The 20461-nt window shown below is 33.8% G+C and overlaps 1 protein-coding gene across 1 annotated transcript; it reads left to right on the top strand.

Moving 5' to 3' along the window:
- The first annotated feature begins 11338 nt into the window (after positions 1–11338).
- LOC148781993 (receptor-like protein EIX2) lies at positions 11339–20079 on the top strand. Its single transcript, XM_088866253.1, has 6 exons — positions 11339–11470; positions 11518–11778; positions 12054–12440; positions 18971–19067; positions 19145–19352; positions 19503–20079. Exons 1-6 carry the CDS (start codon positions 11339–11341, stop codon positions 20077–20079), a joined length of 1662 nt encoding a protein of 553 aa, XP_088722379.1.
- The last annotated feature ends 382 nt before the right edge of the window (positions 20080–20461 follow it).

The raw sequence follows: 20461 nt of genomic DNA, 5'->3' as shown, positions 1-20461 counted from the left end.
CCTTCGTTTCTCAGATACCCGTTGGAGAAATACAACAGTTACCCCTTCTTTTCCCTATAAAATGGGAAGCCAGAGAGAGGATGTATACAACGAGAAATAGGTGTAGTCTCTCTCTACAAAATGCATGAATCAAAATCTGGGATCTACGATCACCAGCCTCACGACACCCTTTCTCTGAACTCGGGTTTTGTCTTATACGCGTTCCATCACATTTCACCAACAAACCTAAGTTAGATATGTTTTATTTAATTCTACTTTAAACATATTATATTTTAATATTTTTTATTTTTTTAATAATTTTTGGCCTGGCTAAGACCTACCCAACTCCGGTCCGAGTCACTTAGCCTAGCCCATGGCCAAGTTGTGCTTTCCTACACTCCTTGAAATTGAAGTTATGGGTGTTCAAGTAAAGGAAAAATTGGTCACAATAAGGACAATTAGTGATTGCAAATTGGCTTCCTACCCTAGTGGTTGTGGGGCAGGAGAAGATAAATTATTGGGTTCGCGGATTATTATTTACATTGGCTTTTCATGTCATTTTTGGGTCTTGCTTTGCGAGTCTATTCACACCGACAAGTCAAAGGAAATGAAATACAATTACTACTTGCTTGAGTCAAAAGTCCAAGCCCTAAGCATACGTTAGGAAACAAAGAACTCCATACTGTCATAAGTCACAACAAAATGGCAAGAGGACTTATTCAAACCATAGAGAGAGAGGGGGCATGCCATGCTTTACGGGTTGGGATCCTTTCCCCACCGGAAAATGTCCTTGAGCCTAAAATGTTCTCTCTCACCTTTCCAAGTTTTGGAGAAAAATGGCTTGATTGCTAACCTCGGTGGGGTTACTAGCATTACCAAAGAATGAGGTTCCAATTTTGTAGTGAATTTTCAAGCTTCCTTTCTTACCATTTTTCAAGATTCAGTTGTAGTTTGTCGTATATTAAAGAGATCCTTTGATTTTTATTTTTATTTTTAAAATCAAGTTGGTGTAAATATTTTCAAATCTATTGAATTTTAAGAAGCTTTATGATAAAAGTAAATATTTAGTGATGTTTCATTATTTACTGGTAGTTTTGTCTAAATGGGCTTGTAATTGGAGAAGCAGAAATTAAGGTTCAATTGAGAGAAAAGAGCAGTATAGATTGTAGAATGTTAAGACAAAGCAATGAAAATGTTGTGAGAGATTGAGCACCTATCATCTTTATTGTGTTTGGCATTACAACACAAGTGGTCCATAGAGTTGGAAAATTCTGTGCATACAACCCTTTTCATACTTGACTTGGAATTGTCTTTCTGAGTAAGTATGTCAAGTGAACATTTTCCATACACATACGAGAGAGAGATGATGATGGTTAGACATATTACAACATTCTTTATTCAATAAATAAAAGTATCATAATGCTTATGGGAATAAAAAAGCATAAGAAATAAAATACTGCAAACCATTAAGAAATAAAATACTGCAAACCACTAAGAAATAAAATACTGCAAACCACAAAGCAAGATGCCGATAGATTCCCTCAATTGGACTTAATACACTCCACACGTCTTTCTGAGTAAGTATGTCAAGTGAACATTTTCCATACACATATGAGAGAGATGATGATGGTTAGACATATTACAACATTCTTTATTCAATAAATAAAAGTATCATAATGCTTATGGGAATAAAAAAGCATAAGAAATAAAATACTGCAAACCACTAAGAAATAAAATACTGCAAACCATAAAGTAAGATGCCGATAGATTACCTCAATTGGACTTAGTACACTCCACACCAAGTCTCCTCCTCCAATGGTCTCCGGGATCAATGGTCTATCTCGGACCTGCCAATTTTGGGAAAGCTAAGGCTAAACTCTTAACAAAATATGAGAGCATGAAACAATATGTATCAAAGCCCCAATACCTTAAAAACTCTATGAGTAAGGCGGGCCCCTCTTGATTTCCTAGGTGGAGCATGCCGCTTTTTCTCTTCTTAAATTAGAGAGGGATGAGAGAGAGATAGATTACACATGAGAGAGAGAGAAGAGAAGAACCCTAAGGGGTGGCATGCCACCCTAGGAGAGAAAGTGAAGAGAGAGATGAGAGGCATAGAGATTTAGAAATGAGAGAGCCCTTATTTATAGATTTCCCAAGGGCTAGGGTTTTTTTAGGGATAACCATCTTTATATAGATTAAAACTAGATCATTGATCATAGAAGTGTCGGGTGAGAGATTGGAGTCATTCATTTCTTAGATCTGCCATCATGATTCAAAAAAAGGTGTTAGAACCTTATCCTTCAACTTCCTAAACTTTATACCATCAAATATAAAAAGCTTGGAAAATATTAGATAATGTCCTATCACTATTTATTCATACATATCTTTTTAAATATTCAAACTTCTTATATATCAATCTATTTATTCATACATATAATAATCAAAATTCTTATATATCAAAAGTTTATATAATACATATCTTTTGAATATTCACAACTTCTTATATATCAAAATTTTCCACAATATGTATCTTGTTAATTGCCTTGGTTAGCAAGATATAGACACTAGGAAAGATATAGCCACTAAGGGTGGCATGATATCCATGAGGCTCCCAAGTGGGCTGCACACATATATCCCATGTGGTCCTCTAGTGGGCCTCCATATCATATATAATTTATGAAAAATATAAAATTGAATTTTAGAATATGAGAAATAAATTTTATTTATCTATGAATATTTAAATTCTAAAAACAATATCTCTTAATTTCAAAATCCTTTATGCAAAAATAAAATGTCCAGAGACTAAAAAAATTCAAATAATCAATTTAAAAATCATTAATCATCAAAATAATTAAAATTTAAATAATTTAGATGGGAATCAGATTCGTTTAGGTCTAGGATATTATTATCACCGAAACACTCAATCTGCTACTATGGATTATATTTCACACTTGCTTTCTCAAACTGATCCATCCGTTCCCATAACCCACAGACCACTGCAGGGGTTTATGATTGGACTACTAAAGTCAAACAATAGACAAAGGAATATAATCCCAGTCCATGGATTATATGTTCTCACTTAGAGACGAGTCCAATGTCATGCAAACATGATGCAACCACAACTCTATGGTGTATAGGGGTAGTTTATCGCACATGTGCATGCTTTACCTTTAATGGTCACTTTCCTGATATGGTTATCATATGCACATGTCATATGATGGTTCAGTGATGAGGTTTTGGCCCTCGTTTCTAGATGCTTATTATCATACATAAAGGTCACACAGTCCGTTGACTCACTCTCCTAGGCAATTAGGACCTCATCAAGGGAAGACTCTTCAGACCCTCATCGGTTTTGTTTTATGCCCTGGAAATAGCGGTTTTCCAACTTTACTGGCCTAGCACAGCAAGCCAAATCTAATTATCAGTAAATAGCATTTGTTTATCTTGGTCCAGCAAGACCATACTCCCATAGAGTTTATGTTTCACTATATTAAATATTTGAATATAAGCTCTTATAAGTCACATAAACTCAACAACTAGTTTATTATTTTTTTCAAGTAATGCCATGTGTTTAACTTGATGTAGTAATAAATCTGGCATTTTTTGTTTTCAAACTTCAAAACCATCATTTTAATTAAGGTTGCGGTTTCTATAAGGTTGCAACCTTAAACAATCCAATTAAGGCGCACCTCCAAATTTTATCGTAACATGTAATTTTGTTGTAAAAAATTCTTAGGATTATCTTAAAATCTATTTTCATATCTAATTAGAAAATTTTAAATTCCAAAAATGGTTAAAATCAAGTATATCTATAAATATAGGAAAATCTTGAAAATGAACTGTCTAGATATTGTGTTGCAAGATGCACTATTTCTAGGATTCAAAAACTTTTTTCTTATATTCATACATCTTGTTGTCGAGATGATCAATTAGATGTTTCCAACATTAAACAACATTTCTAATAGATTTTTTAGGTGCATTTGTGATTCTATTTTTTTTTATATATATTCATACGTCTTGTTGTCGACATGATCAATTAGAGGGTTTTTCAACATTAAAACAACATTTCTAATAGATTTTTGACGTGTACTTGTGATTCTACATTTTAATTTCGCAACCTTATATAAACTTTTCCCTTTGATTAAACCTTTATTTACTTCACTTTTTTATGTGATGAAAATACCCTCAACGAATACCAAGTGGGACGTGATTTTGCATCACTGTCCCAGTAATATTTCGATAGCTTATAGCCGTGTCCAGCTTTTACATATATCGTTTATTTTCTTCAAACCATTGATCCCATTTGTTTTTTTTTTTGTTTTCGTTTTATTTTATTTTTTAATAAACGAGAGAGAACTTCAAAACTTGAGTTCTAAGCCGACTCTTTTTTCGTAAATATAGTTTTGAAGTTTCAAACTAGTCACGTACCTTTTTTTAAAGCGAAGAAGTATTGCCAAACTTCAAGTTTCAAATGAGTTTTATAGCTTGGAAAAGAGTTAGTATATTCACTACTGTAAAATTAATTTCTCAAATAAAATAGCTAATTATATTGAATTTACATACTTTTTATTTTTGAAAATGATCATCCCGTGATTCCAAAATGAATCCTATAAAAAAACAGAAAAAAAATAAAATGAGTAACACTTTATCCCGAGGACCTGAAGATAATTGGGTCGTTGTGACGAAATGGTTTGAGCTAAGTTTCCGTATACCGTGATAATGTAGTTTCAATAAGGCCTACGCTTTATGCTTTATGAAAATAAAGTAAAGCCTCATCTTAAGTTCTCGTGTGGATAGCACTTTGGCCATCTGAAATTTTTATGATGGCTTTGATTTTCAACACCGACTACAAAATTTGAAGCTCAAAAAAATTGTATAGGTAATGCAGATATGTAAAAACTTATTTTTAAGGCGAAATGGACAGTTTAAAAAATGTTTCACAACACACTAATTTTAGGAATCCTAATTTCTTTTCACAAATATAATGATCAAGGTCGGGATGATCAATTAGTTTCCTGATGCTAGAACTGCAACTTTTTGTACATTTTGAAGCCAGGCTTCACTTCTTTTGATAGAATTGCGGCTAGGGATACTAATGGACATATGCTCTTTGGTCCACTTGTGCTGTAATGCCAAACTCAAAAAATGTAACATGGGCTCAATTTTCCAACTCATTAGGGTAACCACAAAATTTTCCAACTCTGTGGTCCACTTGTGTTGTAATACCAAACCCAAAAAAAGGTGATAGGTGCTCAATTTTTGACTCATTATGGTACCCACAAAGATTACATTTTAGTTATGATAGAGAGAGTATTTTGTGACTGCAAATGCATCTTTAAACTCTCCAACATGTTTGCTGACATTTACTCTCTCTCTCTCAACATTTTCGTTGCTTTTTTTCTACAATCTACACTGCACTTTTTTCTCAAGTGAACATTAATTTGTGCCTTTCCAATTACAAACCCAATAGACAAAACTACCAGCAAATAATGAAACTTGACTTAATATTTACTTGCATCATAGAACTTTTCTTAAAAATCAATAGATTCGAAAATATTTACAACTACTTGATTTTTTTTTCTTTTGAAAAATCAAAGGATCTCTTTAATACACAACAAATTACAAAGGAATCTTAGAAAATGATAAGAAAGGACGCTTGAATTCAGTACAAACTTAACCCCACTGAGGTAAGCAGTTAAGAAAATTTTCTCCAAGACTTGGCAAGGTAAAAAAGGATAGTCTAGGCTTAAGGACAAATAAGTCTGTGCATTAAACTATGTGGGTCCTCAAATTCAGATACTTTGGGGGGGGGAGGGGGGAATCAATATTTGAACTAATTTATGTGGGTCCTCAATCGAGAGACCTAGAAGTAAAAATGAGTATATGTATGAATTCATATGGGCCCTGAACTGAGAGACCTGGAAGTAAAAATTGGTAAAAATCCTTCGTGACTATAGTGTATGATTGCTCCCTTGAGCAAAATAGTTTCAATTTTTTATCAAAAGAATTTGTAAATATTGAATTTTAAAACACTAATTAATAAATGAGTTTAAAATTATAACTATAAATTAAATTTATAATTGAGAAATATCATAAATAATAAATTAAATATAACTTAAATCATAAATAAAATATTCTTTTTTCATGAAAGGTGTATTTAAGATCGCTCAAGTTGTTATTTATTTACTTGACGCTTTGGTGATCAAATTAATAGATAAGTTTTTGAATCTTAACTAACTTTTTATGACTTTGTAAGTATAATATCAACTTATCAATTGGATTATTTGACACCTAAACTCGTGACACAAGTAGAGTGAGCAGCACAACATAATACCACGACAAACATTTGATATTCCAATGCTCTCCGAAATAGTTTATTTAATATTAATGTAAAAAACCACATTTAATAAAAATGATAGCATTTAGATTAGTTGTATACTGTTAAAAGCAGTGTTCAAAAATTGGATAGATGACCTGGAGCTCCCATCTAGAAAACTCGTCCGGATCAGCGAATCAGACAGGTAAGCAAGAACTGAGTTAAGAAAAGTCCTAAGAATCATTGAAATTTCTTTAAAAATTAGTTTTTAAGGCTCCCAAAAAATAGCGGTATTGCATTATAGTTCTCATTATTTTACTTAAAGTACATAAATATTGACAGTATGTCTCATGTTTTTGTTAGCATGTCTCATGTTTTTGTTAGTCTCAACAAAGCAAATTAATAAATAATTAAATAAAATTGACAAACCACTTACTCGGATCTGTCTTTAAATCACATAAAGGACTTAAAGTTCCATACCAAAACCTAGAGACGTAGTCATTCGATGACAGGCTTACTTGAGAGTCCTCTTGGTGAATCTCCTTCACCTTCCATCTCTATAGACCCAGCCATCCGATGACAGGCTTACTTGAGAGTCCTCTTGGTGAATCTCCTTCTCACATTCATGGTCTATAGAAGTTGAGATCCAATTGTAGCTCTTGCTTTAATTCCCTTAAGTGCAGCTAATTAGGATTAACAAGTTGTCAGCTAAACATGTCATTAGTCCACTAATGACTTATAAAATAGGATGTCATCCAAACATTTCTACAATTTACAAGGAATCCAAACACACCACGAGGTTTTCCCTACAGTGATACATCCTATTAAAGCTAAAAAATGGATCCATGTATATGGCATTGCCTCATGTAAACCACATCGGATTTCACATATACTTCAATATGACTTTTGTACCATTATTAAAAAAAAAAGAATTTTTGAGAGAAAAGGGCCTCATTGGCCACATTTCCAACAACTCTCACTTGGCCTTAAGGTCCTTTAACATCTTGTACATCGCATTGCCTCATGCTTTCCATATGGGATTTTTATATACCCAACCAGTGTAGTCATACACCACTTTTAGATTTCCTGGCCTCTATAGTCTTATATATGGCATTATCTCATGCTACTTGCATCAGATTTCATATATCCTACCAATGTGGTCATACACCACACTCAAATTTTCTGGCCTTAACAACCTTGTACATGGCATTGTCTCATGCTTTCCACATGGGATTTTACATATACCTTGTCAATGTGGTCATACACCACACTCAAATTTCATGATCTCAACAACTTTGTACCTGGCATGGCCTCATGCTACTTGCATGAGATTTCACATATATCATGCCAAAGTAGTTATACACTACACTTAGATTTCCTAGCCTCAATAACATTGTACATGACATGGCCTCATGCTACTTACAAGGATTTCACATATACCCTGTCAAAGTGGTTATATCACCACATTTAGATTTCCTAGCCTCGATAACCTTGTATATGACATTGCCTCATGCTTTCTATATGGGATTTTATATATACCCTGCCAATGTGGTCATACAGCACACTCAGATTTCATGGCCTCAACAACCTTATATATGGCATTGTCTCATGCTACTTGCATGGGATTTACATATACACTGTCAATATAGTCAAATACCACACTTGGATTTCTTGGCCTCAATGGTTTTGTATATGGCATTGTCCCATGCTACCTGCATGAGATTTTTTATATACCTTACTAGAGTGGTTATACAATACACTTAGATTTCCTGGCGTCAATAACATTCTATATGGCATTGACGTATGCTACTTATGTGAGATTTGACATATACTCTGCCAATGTGGTCAAATACCACACTTGGATTTCTAAAAAAACGAAATAATACAAAGCAAAAAAAATACCGAAAAGTAAGTCACAACTTGGTTACAAATAATAAACAACATTATCAATCTAAACAAAATATTCTTAATGCTGGTAGAAAGAAAGGGAATAAAAATCTTAACACAAATACACATATATTGTTGAACTTGAAATATTCATAGTCATTGATCACCATGAAGATTTTCAAATCAAGTATATCTTTAAATAAAATTGATAACCAATATTTGTCTCATCATTATATGTATAATTGCTAGAGGGCTATATTTGAAATAAATAGGAATATCTTCCAACCTTTTTCTATAAAATTTTTTTAAAAAAATAATGAAGAGTGAGAGATAGAGACTTGTGTATCCTTGGGTGGAGAGATAGAGAGAGAGAGAACTTACCACAAAAGCTTTGTAATTGAAACCTACCAACTTATAATTTAAGACAATAAAGAACTTACCACAAAAGCTTTGTAATTGAAACATACCAAATTCTGATTTAAGGCAATAAAGAACTTACCACAAAGGCTTTGTAATTGAAACCTATCAAATTCTAATTTAAGGAAATACAAAACTTACCACAAATGCTATATAATTAAAATGTACCAAATACTTTTCATATTCAAACTTGCCAAAATAAAAAAAAATTATTTGGAGCTTACCAATTATTTTGAAACACTTCCTAATATTGGCCATGGTCCTTAAAGGACAAAAGTTTTTCTAAATGAAGACTTTGATGCAGTTAGAAGGAAGTCTTCCGAGAAACACATGGAAGCTCTTTTTATTTTGGATGTTGCAGCCATGGATAGCCCCTACGATCATTCCCAAATTAAAAAGAAAAAAAAAAAAAAAATCAATTCTTCTGTGTTTTCTCTCTTTAAAGTTTTGGACTAAAGAACCATGTTATTTATAGAGGATTGTGCCCAAGGGTAATGGTATAATGCCATCTTTTGCCATAACATATACTTGAATGAGATAAGTTTTGTCCCAAATATTTCATAAAAACAACTGTAGCATAACCACAATTGACCAAGATGCGTTGTGCAATGAAGCATTAAAACTTCTTCCTTACCGAGCCACGTCTAGTGGCTTCAAGGAATGCTGATGGTCCCAACAACCCTTTGGTGTGTAGCCTTGAGCCTCACTCAAGCCTCAGGCCATTCTTTCCCGGCAAAAGATACCATCACACATTCCTTCCAGACAAAGGATACCATCGCTTATACCTCCCTGCAGGAAATACCCTCCCCCAACTTCATTGGGTTTTGCCAAGCCCTCACATCTCACAACCCATGCTCTAATATCATTGTTAGTCCCAATAAAGAAAATTAATAAATAATTAAATAAAATCGATAAACTACTTAATCGGACTTGTCCTTAAATACAGCGAGAGACTTAAGGTTCCATACCAAAACCTATAGACCAAGCTATCTGGTGACAAGCTACCGTGCGAGTCCTCTTGATGAATCTCCTTCCCATCTATATTTTTCTATCCTTTTTCTCTTTATTTTCTAGAGGGGTTAACCTTTTTTTATAGATAATACATTTATTTTGTAACTTTCACATTCATGGTCTATAGAAGTTGAGATTCAAATGTAACTTCTGCCTTAATTCCCTTAAGTGCAGCTAATTAGGATTAACAAATTGTCACCAAACTATTATCCCATGTAATAAGCTAAACATGTCATTAGTCCACTAATGACTCATATAATAGGATTTCATTCAAGCATTCTCACAATTTACAAGGAATCCAAATACACCACTAAGCTTTCCCTCCAGTGATACTGGGTTTTTCCTTCTAGTGGTACATCTTATTAAAGCTAAAAAATGGATCCATGTATATGGCATTACCTCATATTAACCACATGGAATTTCACATATACTTCAATATGACTTTTGTACCATTTTTGAAAAAAAGAATTTTTGGGAGAAAAAAAGGCCTGATAGGCCACATTTCCAACAATTTTTACCGTTTATTATCTATTAGATTCATTTTATAATCAAAACAAAGTTTAAAATACAACTCGTAATAAGATGGATCTTTCTAGCTCAATTTGTTTTTACAGTAAAAAAGAAGAAACGTACATTAGTTTTGGACCTTTTCATTTAATAAGAGAAAAAAAACTATGATTTTCATAGTGACCTATCAAGGTTTTTTTTTTTTTTTTTTTTTAATTCTTTTTAATTCTTTTTTTAATAAGGTTTTGCTTTATGATATTACAAATAAAATGGTAGTTATGGTCATGAAAATATTTATAAGCACTTCTCATTTCCTTGGAAAAAATAACATCATGAAATTTATAAAGTAACTTGTTGCTACCATCCTATTTTAAAAATAGCAAGATGTTTTTGGAAAACCCCGTGTATCCGAGTTTCAAATGAAAAAAAACCTCTGTAAGTAGGCCTCATGCTTGACGGAGCATGTGCATAATATGACTGTGCAGCTGCAGACAATGCCCGCCAAAATTTTAAATAGTGTTCATTTTATTTACACTCTTTTTTATTTTTTACATCCTCATTGTATCTTTCACTTTAGGCAGAATCGGTCAATTGTTTGAAAGAATTGTGACAACTAAAATTGTTGAAATTCAAATGAAAATGAACTAATATAACCACTTGAGCTGCTTTTAGTCTTAAATGGACGGCTCTAGGCCTTTAGCTTCTGTGCATTGCACACTCACAATCACTTAAAATCTTTTTTATAAATACAATAGAGAGGCACCACAAAAGCAATTAATGGACACATTGGTTAGAGAATAAAGAAGTGGAAGAGAGCAAAAGAGATGAAGAAAAAGATATATGAGGTAGAAAATTTGTGAGATACGTGGAACATATGGTTTCATACTATTTTTATTTCTATTTTCTTTTTTAAGCGCTGCCTTTAATTCTCTCAACCGCCGATCACGGCAATCCAGGGTTAAAAGATATACCTCTCTCCTTCTCTCTCTAGAATGGTGATAACACTAAAATCAGTCATGCATATAAAAGCACGCTGCTATCTTACATGCTTAGCAAAATGTCATATGCCCCTCTCTCTCTCTCTCTGAGCCTGGCTGTGCTGATGGAAAAACCTAAAATTGGTTTCGATGTTGCTATTTTTCTCTCTCCTCATGCACATGCAGATGTGCAATGGGGAGTATTGCGTAGAATCTGAAAGGCGAACTCTTCTCAAGCAAAGAGATGGGCTTCACGACTCATGGAATCTCTTGTCATCATGGAAAGGCGGAGACTGCTGCGAATGGGAAGGAATTGAGTGCGGCAACCATACCCATGTCATCAAACTCGACCTCCATGCTGCTCATTAACCCCATGGTACGTTTGCATGGTTGAGTGGGCATATAGACCCAGCCTTGGTACAGTTCAAACATTTGTCTTTCCTCAACTTAGGCCTTAATGACTTTTCTTGTACTCCTATACCAGAGTTTTTGGGTTCTAAGACTGAACTCAAAACTCTAGACCCGTCTTTTGCGAGATTTGATTCCTCCTCAACTGGGGAATCTCACAGAACTCCAACATTTGGTCTTTCTGAATTTGATGGTTTGAGTGTGGACAACCTTGAATGGCTTGCTAATCTCTCTTCATTGCAACTCCTTAAACTGAATGGAGTAAACCTTTCAATGGTAAGCCTAGATTTTCCCAGGTTGATCCTTGAGTTCCCTCTTCTCACGGAAGTGGAAGCACAATGCTGCAATCTCTCAGACTCCATCCCAACCCCTCATTTACCAAAATCTACTTCACTTCGTGTACTTACCCTTTCTGTAAATCAGTTGACAAGAGTTCCTCCTTGGGTGGCTCACATTGGTAGCCTTGAACGCCTTGATCTCGGTTCGAATGATTTGCAACATTGGGTTCCATATTGCCTTGCAAACCTAAGAGAGTTGGACCTCTCTGGCAGCCAATTGATTGGGACACTCTTGGAACCTTTTCATGTTGTGTGAAATACATGTCTCCTGCAACCAATTTGAGTGGAACGCTCCCCGAAAACATTGGAAACCTTTCTATGTTACATCAACTAGATGTCTCCTACAACAACCTTAGAGGGATGGTCACTGAAGCTATCTTTGCGAGACTTGTAAACTTGGAATCATTAGACTTGTCTCAGAATTTATTGGTGCTAAATGTTAGCCGTGATCGGGTTCCTCAATTTGAGCTCTACCATCTTGTCCTAGGCTCATTACCGCTAAGGATCGAGTTCCCTCTTTGGATCAAAACTCAAAGGAGACTTCAATATTTGGATTTGTATAATGCAAGTATTTCAGGTATACTACCTGTTGGTATGTGTGTGGCCATGGGGCCTTTAAACATACAATATTTCTCACTCTTCTAATTTAATGTTTATCATTAAAACAAGGCGGATTCTTAGAGAGAGAAAGTGTCGTTATTTAACGACTAGAAAGTAACCACCCACTTTCCAGGATTACAGAGCCATGTTTTCTTAGAGATTTTAGGAGAAAGCCGAACGTTGGCGAACGGCCTCCTCCATCCCTCTTCTAGAAGGGTTTCATGGCCATGGAGAGGTACACAGAAATTTACAGAGTTCTCACAGTTCTAGTGAAAGCCTGATCTTTACGATCGATAGTCTAAATACACCGCCCGTAATCCTAGGAGTGGGTCCATATCTTCCCTCGAGATTTTTCAATATTGGTATCAGAGCGAGTTGTGGAAGTGTGGTGGGCTCATAACCTACAGGTCCCAATTTTTTTTTGGTATTTTATATCTTATTTTTTTTCCTGAGTTTAATTTACAGTAACTTTGATAGTGTGCTTTGTCATTCACGTATATCGTGCTGTAGATTTTTTTTCTAACCATAAATTTAATAGTCTGAACTTATTTATTTTTTATAAATTTCTCTCTCTTAATTTATTGCTCCTCATTTGCGATTCAGTGTTTGTTTTTACTGGTATTGTTGGTTCTGGAATATTTTCTCTTCATAAATTCTTTTGCTATATTTTCTCTCTATATTGCGTTTGGCTTACGTGATCATAGCGTACTCGGATGAGTCCTCTGTTTAATCTATTGTAGAGAAAAGCTAAAGAGATAGAGATGCTAGAATAATCAGCAAAAGAATAGAAAGAGAGAGAAAATAAGTTTAAGGTTGTTGCAGAAAAGTTATCTTAACTTAGCATATGCCTCAATATTAAGTTCTCTCTCTATGCCTCAATATTAGAGCATATGCCTCAATAGTAGGTTCTCTCTCTATGCCTCAATATTAGGCTCTCTCTCTCTAGAGTAGGAACAAGTCGTGTAGTTATTTTCTCTCACGCCTCAATATTAGGCTTTCTCTCTAGAGTAGAAACAAGTTGTGTAGTTATTTTCTCTCAAATCAAGTTGTTGATACAGTACATACTTGAGCCAACAGAAAATAAGGCAAATAATTCTTCTCCCTATTTTTTAATAATAATAATAATAATAATAATAATAATAATAGTAATAATAATAATAATAATAATAATAATAATAATAATAATAATAATAATAATAATAATAATAATAATAATAATAATAATAATAATAGTAATTTGTAAAGACTATAAAAAAAAAAAAAAAAAAAATTTCTTCTACACTATGCAAGGTAGCTGAGCATCTAAATTTACGTATTGTTATATACTTTTTTTACTGACCATGGACTGCTGAAAGTCAGGCTGCTGGCATCTTCTTTCTTCCATCTTTTTGTTGCTGAAAATTAGTGCATATTATTATTATTATTGAATCTTATTGTGCACACGCCAATTCTATAGTAAAGACTTACATATCAATTGCATATATTTATTTTTATTTTATTTTTTTTTGTGACCTATAATTTAGAGATTTTCGACATATTTTATTTCCATAATAATTGTCAATACATTGCATAATTATCGTATGCTTTGGTCTCTTTAAGTTAGAAAATTTCATGATCTTGATTTTGTGAATTTTTCTTCTTCTTTTTTTTGTGATTATGCAATGCAATATTTTTTGTTGAAAAATATCAAATATCATTGTAGACTCTCTATCTTGTGCTAAGACATATTCACATATTTATGAAAATTATTCTTGTGCAAGATTTGACATAAAAGTAGTTGTTGCCTTACTTTATTAATGTTTTGTTGCATCACAGCAGTGCGAACATAAACTGTTCGAAAAAATTGTTCTTTGAAGTTGCAGCTCACTGAGAGTCGGCAAACTTATTGATTTAGCTAGCAGACAACCTTTTTTTAAACACAATTAAATCTTTTTTTGAACTTTTAGGTATTATCTAAAATTTTAAAATGGCATCTAGGTTACATTTCAAAATTATCCAAACTTGAAAAACTCAATGGGACCAATTTTTCTATGTGGAAAAGAAAAATTGGATATATTCTTTTTCAAGATATGGTAGATTATGTCCTAGAAACAGAACCACCAGTTTTAGAGCCTAATGTCAATGGTCAAGCCAGAAGGAGACTTGAAAAATGGTTACAAGATGACAAAGTAGCTAGGACTACTATGTTGAGCTCAAAGTATGATAGGCGCCTTATCTGAAAAGTATGAGACCACTTCTGAGACCCATGTACAATTGTTGTTAGAAAAATACAATTCTTGCAGAATGAAAGAAACGGACTCAGTGACCGAGCATGTCAATAAAATGACAGTGCTCGCAAAGAAACTTGCTGCAGCTGGGAATCTAGTCCCCAATCGCATGCAAATGTCTATTGTCCTTAACAGTCTCCCTCCATCTTGGAAGTTTGTTGTAATTGCATTGAACCATTCTGCACAAGGGATAACTATGTTAAATCTTCTCATACATCTTAGTATTAAAGCTGAGAGACGAATGAGTAAGAAGTCAAATGAACTCCACTTTGCCCAAAGTTGATCTTCTCAGATCCTCAAGAAACCTTTCAATTATCAAAAAAATACTAAGTATAAGGGAATGAGGAGAAATTTTAAAAATCAAAAGAATAAGGTTGAGAATACATGTTTTTATTGTAAGAAAATTGGGCACATCAAGTTTAATTGTCCTAAGTTGAAAAATAAAAATAAGAACCAAAATAACAACCCTATTTGAAATAATCAAAATAAGAAAAAGGACTTGATCTGCGTAGTCCTAGAATCAATAGTTGCTGATCATGACCTGAGAAATTGGTAGTCGACTCGGCCTCCACTCGACATATCCCGAGGACCAAGGATGAATTCACATAATTGAAAGAGATTGCAGCCGGTAACCAGCGGATTTATATGGGAAATGATACCTACTGCGATGTACTTGGTGTTGGTATTTTCAAGCTGTGTTTATCAAGAGAAACAAATCTTTTATTAACTGATACATTGTATGCGCCCAATACGAGGTGCAATTTGATTTTTGTCCAAGGACTAGACGACAAGAGTTAGGAAATAAGGTTCAAGTCTGGTCGGGTTACCATTGGGAAGTTTTAGAGCTTTGGTGTACGGTACTAAAGTTGATAATTTGTACCAACTGAATATTAATGAAAGTTCATCATTTGATGGTTATATTGATGCTTCTTTTGATGCTTTTATGTGTATGGATGATCCATATTTATGGCACTTAAGATTAGGACATATAAATAAAGATATAATGAATCAAATGGTTAAAAGATGCTTGCTCCCCAACTTAAAAGATATTGTGTTCAAAACATGCGAGCCATGTATTTCTGGTAAATTAACTAAAAAGTGTTTCCCTAAAAGGAAAACGTCAAGTGAACTATTTAGTATTGTTCACTCTGATATATGTGACCCATTAAATGTGAAAACACATAGAGGTATGAAATATTTCATAACATTTATAGATGATTATTCAAGTTATGGATATGTATACCTAATTAGTAAGAAATCAAATGCATTAGAAACATTTAAAAAATATAAAGCTAAGGTAGAAAATCAGTTAGGTAAACATATTAAAATTCTTCAAACAGATATAGGAGGTGAATATTGCTCCGCTTATTTTTTGAATTTTGTAAGGAGCATGGTATAATTCACCAAACAACTATACCATATACACCACAACAAAATGGTGTAGCTGAAAAGATAAATATAACTCTAATAGACATGGTTAGGTCCATGATGAGCCATTCAAATTTATCACCTCAGTTTTGGGGTGAGGCTCTCAACACTGTAATATATATCATTAATCATGTTCAAACTAAATCTATAGACTTGACCCCACATGAATTATGGACATGTAGGAAACCTGACTTTACTATCTTGAAAGTTTGAGGTTCTTGCGCACATGTGATTATACCACCACAAAATATAGATAAATTACAAAGCAAAACTATAAAAAGCTCTTTTATAAGCTATTCAGAAAATTCTAAAGGGTATAGATTCTATAACCATGATACTAGATCATTAGTAAAGAGTCATGATGCTCATTTCTTAAAAAATATAAATGATGAAAATATTTTAAATAAGCCTATTGACTTACATGAAATTGATAAAGATAATGGTTTGGAAGACCCTGTTTCTCAAACTCGCTCTACATTTGGTGAGAATGATTTAATTGAATCAAGTATATCAGATAGGCCTAAAAGAACTAGAGCCCCACCTACAGCTTTAGAAGAATTTTATGTATTTATGAACAAAGATAATTACTCTTCAATGAGTGAGGATACAATATAGGAGCCTCGTAGCTACAATGAAACTATTAGCTCACATGACTCAGCTGAGTGGACTCAAGCCATGAATGATGAACTTGATTCTATTAAAAGAAATCAAGACTGGGTGTTGGTTGACCTCCTTAAAGATAGAAAAGTCATCGGTTGCAAATAGGTCCTAAAGAAAAAGCTTGATGTAGATGGATTCATTGATAAATATAAAGCTAAGTTGATAGCTAAAGAATTTACTCAAAGGGAGGACATAGATTATATAGAAACGTATTCTCCAGTAGCAAAATTTTCATCTATTAGAATCATCCTTACATTAGTTGCATATTATGATCTAGAATTATTTCAGATGGATGTCAAGCCAGCTTTCTTAAATAGAGAATTAAAAGAAAATATATACATGAAACAACAAGAAGGATATGTAATTAAAGGCCAAGAAGACAAGTATATAAACTTAAGAAATATTTATATGGTATAAACCAATCTTCTAGACAATGGTACTTTACTTTTCATATGCAATCACTGAAATAGGTTATATAGCCAATAGGTTAGACCATTGTGTATATGTCTGGAATATTGTCACTATATGTTGATGATATTTTGATAGCCGGTAATGATATTGGCATGATTAACCATACCAAATTATGGCTAAGTTCCCATTTTAAGATGAAAGATATGAGAAAAGCCTCATATGTATTGGGCATTAAGATAACAAGATATAGAAGTTCAAGACTTCTATGTTTATCTCAAGAAAATTATTTAGAAAATGTTTTAAAGAGATTTAAGATGGAAAATTGCAAACCCATAGATACACCTGTTTGTAAAGGCTTAAAATTATCAAAGAAAATGATAATGACAAAGCTGAAATGGAAAGAATTTCATATGCTCAAGCTGTAAGATGCATAAATTATGCCATGCTGTGTACAAGACTTAATTTGAGTCATGCATATGGTCTTGTAAGTATATTTTAGAGTAATCCTAAGATGACTCATTGGCAAGCTGTAAAAAGGATACTCAGATATATTCAGAAAACTAAAAATTACAAGTTATGCTTCCAAGCTAACAACTTAAAGGTTACTGGGTACTCTAATACAGATTTTGCAAAAAACCCAGATGATAAAAAATCAACCTCATGAATTGTATTTCTCTTTGGTGGTGGATGTGTTTTCTGGTCTAGTAAGAAACAAAGTTGTGTTGCTCAGTATACTATGGAAGTCAAGTATATTGCTTGTAGCATTGCTACAACTTATGGCGTCTGGATTAAACTCTTCATAAGTGATTTGAAGTTGGATATAGTCGACGGACCTGGTAAATTTTTTTGTGATAATCAGGCTGTTATTTCATCAATTAGAAATAAAGCTTATAGTTTCAAGGGTAAGCACATTGAAATTGATTATCATTATATTAATGATATTATTGAAAAGAATGAAATAATTGTAAGTTATTTGCCATCTTCAGATATGATTGCTGACCCTTTAACAAAAGAATTGAATGCAGAAATATTATCAAAGCATGTAGTTTTGATGGGACTTAAAAATATTTAAGTCAGGAACTCCCAAATGGGATATTTTTTGATGTCTTGGTCATGAAAGGAAAAACCGCATTAGCGTGAAAAATCATGACATAACTTTGGATATTTTTTGTTATGAGATGTATAACCGCACTTACGTGAAAGCCTCATGACAAAAATATGTACATAAATATTAAATTCATTAAGTGGTAAAGACTTTATGATATTTCAATATGTCTGGCCCTCATGGCCAAGTGGGAGATGTTGGTACGTGTGTGTGGCCATTGGGCCTTTAAACGTGTAATATTTCTCTCTTATAATTTAATGTTTATCACTAAAAAAGGGAGGCTTCTTAGAAAGAGAAAGTGTCGTTATTTAAAGGCTAGAAAGCAACCACCCACTTCCCAAGATTACAGGGCCAATTTTTCTCAAAGATTTTAGGACGAAGCCGAACGTTGGAGAACGACCTCCTCCATCCCTCTTTAAGAAGGGTTTCATGGCCATGGAGAGGTACACAGAAATATACAGAGTTCTCACAGTTCTGGTAAAAGCCTGATCTTTGCGATTGATAGTCTAATGACACTGCCCTTAATCCTAGAAGTGGGTCCATCTCTTCTCTCAAGTTTTTTCAACACTACTAGGCTGGTTTTGTGATATCTCCTCTCGCATTACCCAACTATGCCTTTCAAATAATCGAATACAAGGTCAGTTTCCAAAAATCTGCAGACTTCTGTAGATCTGAGTTCAAACCTCTTTAAAGGCCCCATACCTATGCTAGTTCCAAAGGTACAAACTTTAGACCTCTCGAACAACCAGTTTTCTAGTATTCCTGCAAACCGACTTTACTGGCCGCTCTTGAAGCACTTACTATGATAGAGTTGGCAAATAACTGGTTATCAGAACTCCTTGAGGCCTTGAAAAACTGGTTTTCATTGATAACTCTTGATCTTAGTTATAATGAATTAGCAGGAAACATTCCATCATGGATTGGAGAAAGCCTATCACGTCTCAAATATGTTAACCTAAGAACAAACAAATTTATTGGGAGATTGCCCCAAGCACTGACACAATTGAGTTTTTTTCAAGTTTTGGATCTCAGTGGAAATAGGTTATCAGGGCCCATACCTAAGAGTTTTGGAATTTTCACAGCCATGAGGATTGCTATTGAAGTCAATGGTTCTATGATCTATTACGAAATGTCAAGGACAAAAATGGTACGTATGGATGTGAAAGCAAAAGAGCAAATACTTTGATATAGCATGACCCTATCCTTGGTAAAAAGCATAGACCTTTCAAGTAACCATTTAAAGGGAGAAATTCCTGAAGAATTGACATGCTTGTTGGGAATGGTCTTCTTGAATTTGTCGAGAAACCATTTAAGTGGAGTCAATCCAGAGAGGATCGCGAAGTTGGAACGATTGCAGTCGCTAGATCTTTTAAACAATCAACTGTCCGGGATCATTCCTCCACTCATTTCATCCATGATTTCTTTAAGTGTTCTAAACTTATCCAACAACAATTTGTTTGGACAAATCCCCATAGGAAACCAAATGAAAACATTTAACACATCCATATACTCCGAGAACCCATACTTATCTCTACCTCCCCCCATCCAAGGCTCCAAGGGCAAACCTGAACCTCCTCCCTCTATTGATCGTATTGAAAGGAGCAGGAAAATATTTGAATTCTCATGGCTTGATATGAGCAATCGATTGGGATTCGGAGTAGGATTTCGAGGCACCACCCTTCTGTTGTTCATTAGGAAGTCTTGGACTGATGCATGTTTCCGTTGCATGGATAAAATCGTAGTTATGTTGCTACGGTTTTGCAAGTGAAAATGGAAAGGGTGAGCGATCAAACCTACAAATGTATTAGAGCAGTTGAGTGCAAGTGATGTTACTATGATTTCCTCAGTTGAAAGCGTGATGTATGCCTAGTGCTCATGGCCCGTGTTTTTTTTGCTTGTCTTGTAGTAAATGTAAGTCTGGTTTGTTGACAGCTTCTTATGCAATGCTTGTGTGTAATGCTTATTTTACATTAGCCTTTTATACTCTACTAAAATTGAAATATTACTGAAGCCTTCTTAAATAAAAAACTAATCCAAAAATTTTAGACAAAAAAACTGTCTCAAAATTTCACGTTTATTGTATTCTCTCTCTCTCTACATGTTTCTAACTGTGTTTACCAAACATGGAAAAAAGTATGTTTGAGTAATTT

This window comes from Amborella trichopoda, chromosome 5 (genome assembly GCF_054954075.1).
Source record: "Amborella trichopoda isolate Santa Cruz 75 chromosome 5, AtrichopodaSantaCruz75HAP2 v2.0, whole genome shotgun sequence".
Taxonomy (NCBI): Eukaryota; Viridiplantae; Streptophyta; class Magnoliopsida; order Amborellales; family Amborellaceae; genus Amborella; species Amborella trichopoda.
Note: the sequence above shows the minus strand (reverse complement) of the source record. Positions and strands in the feature narration are given on the sequence as shown.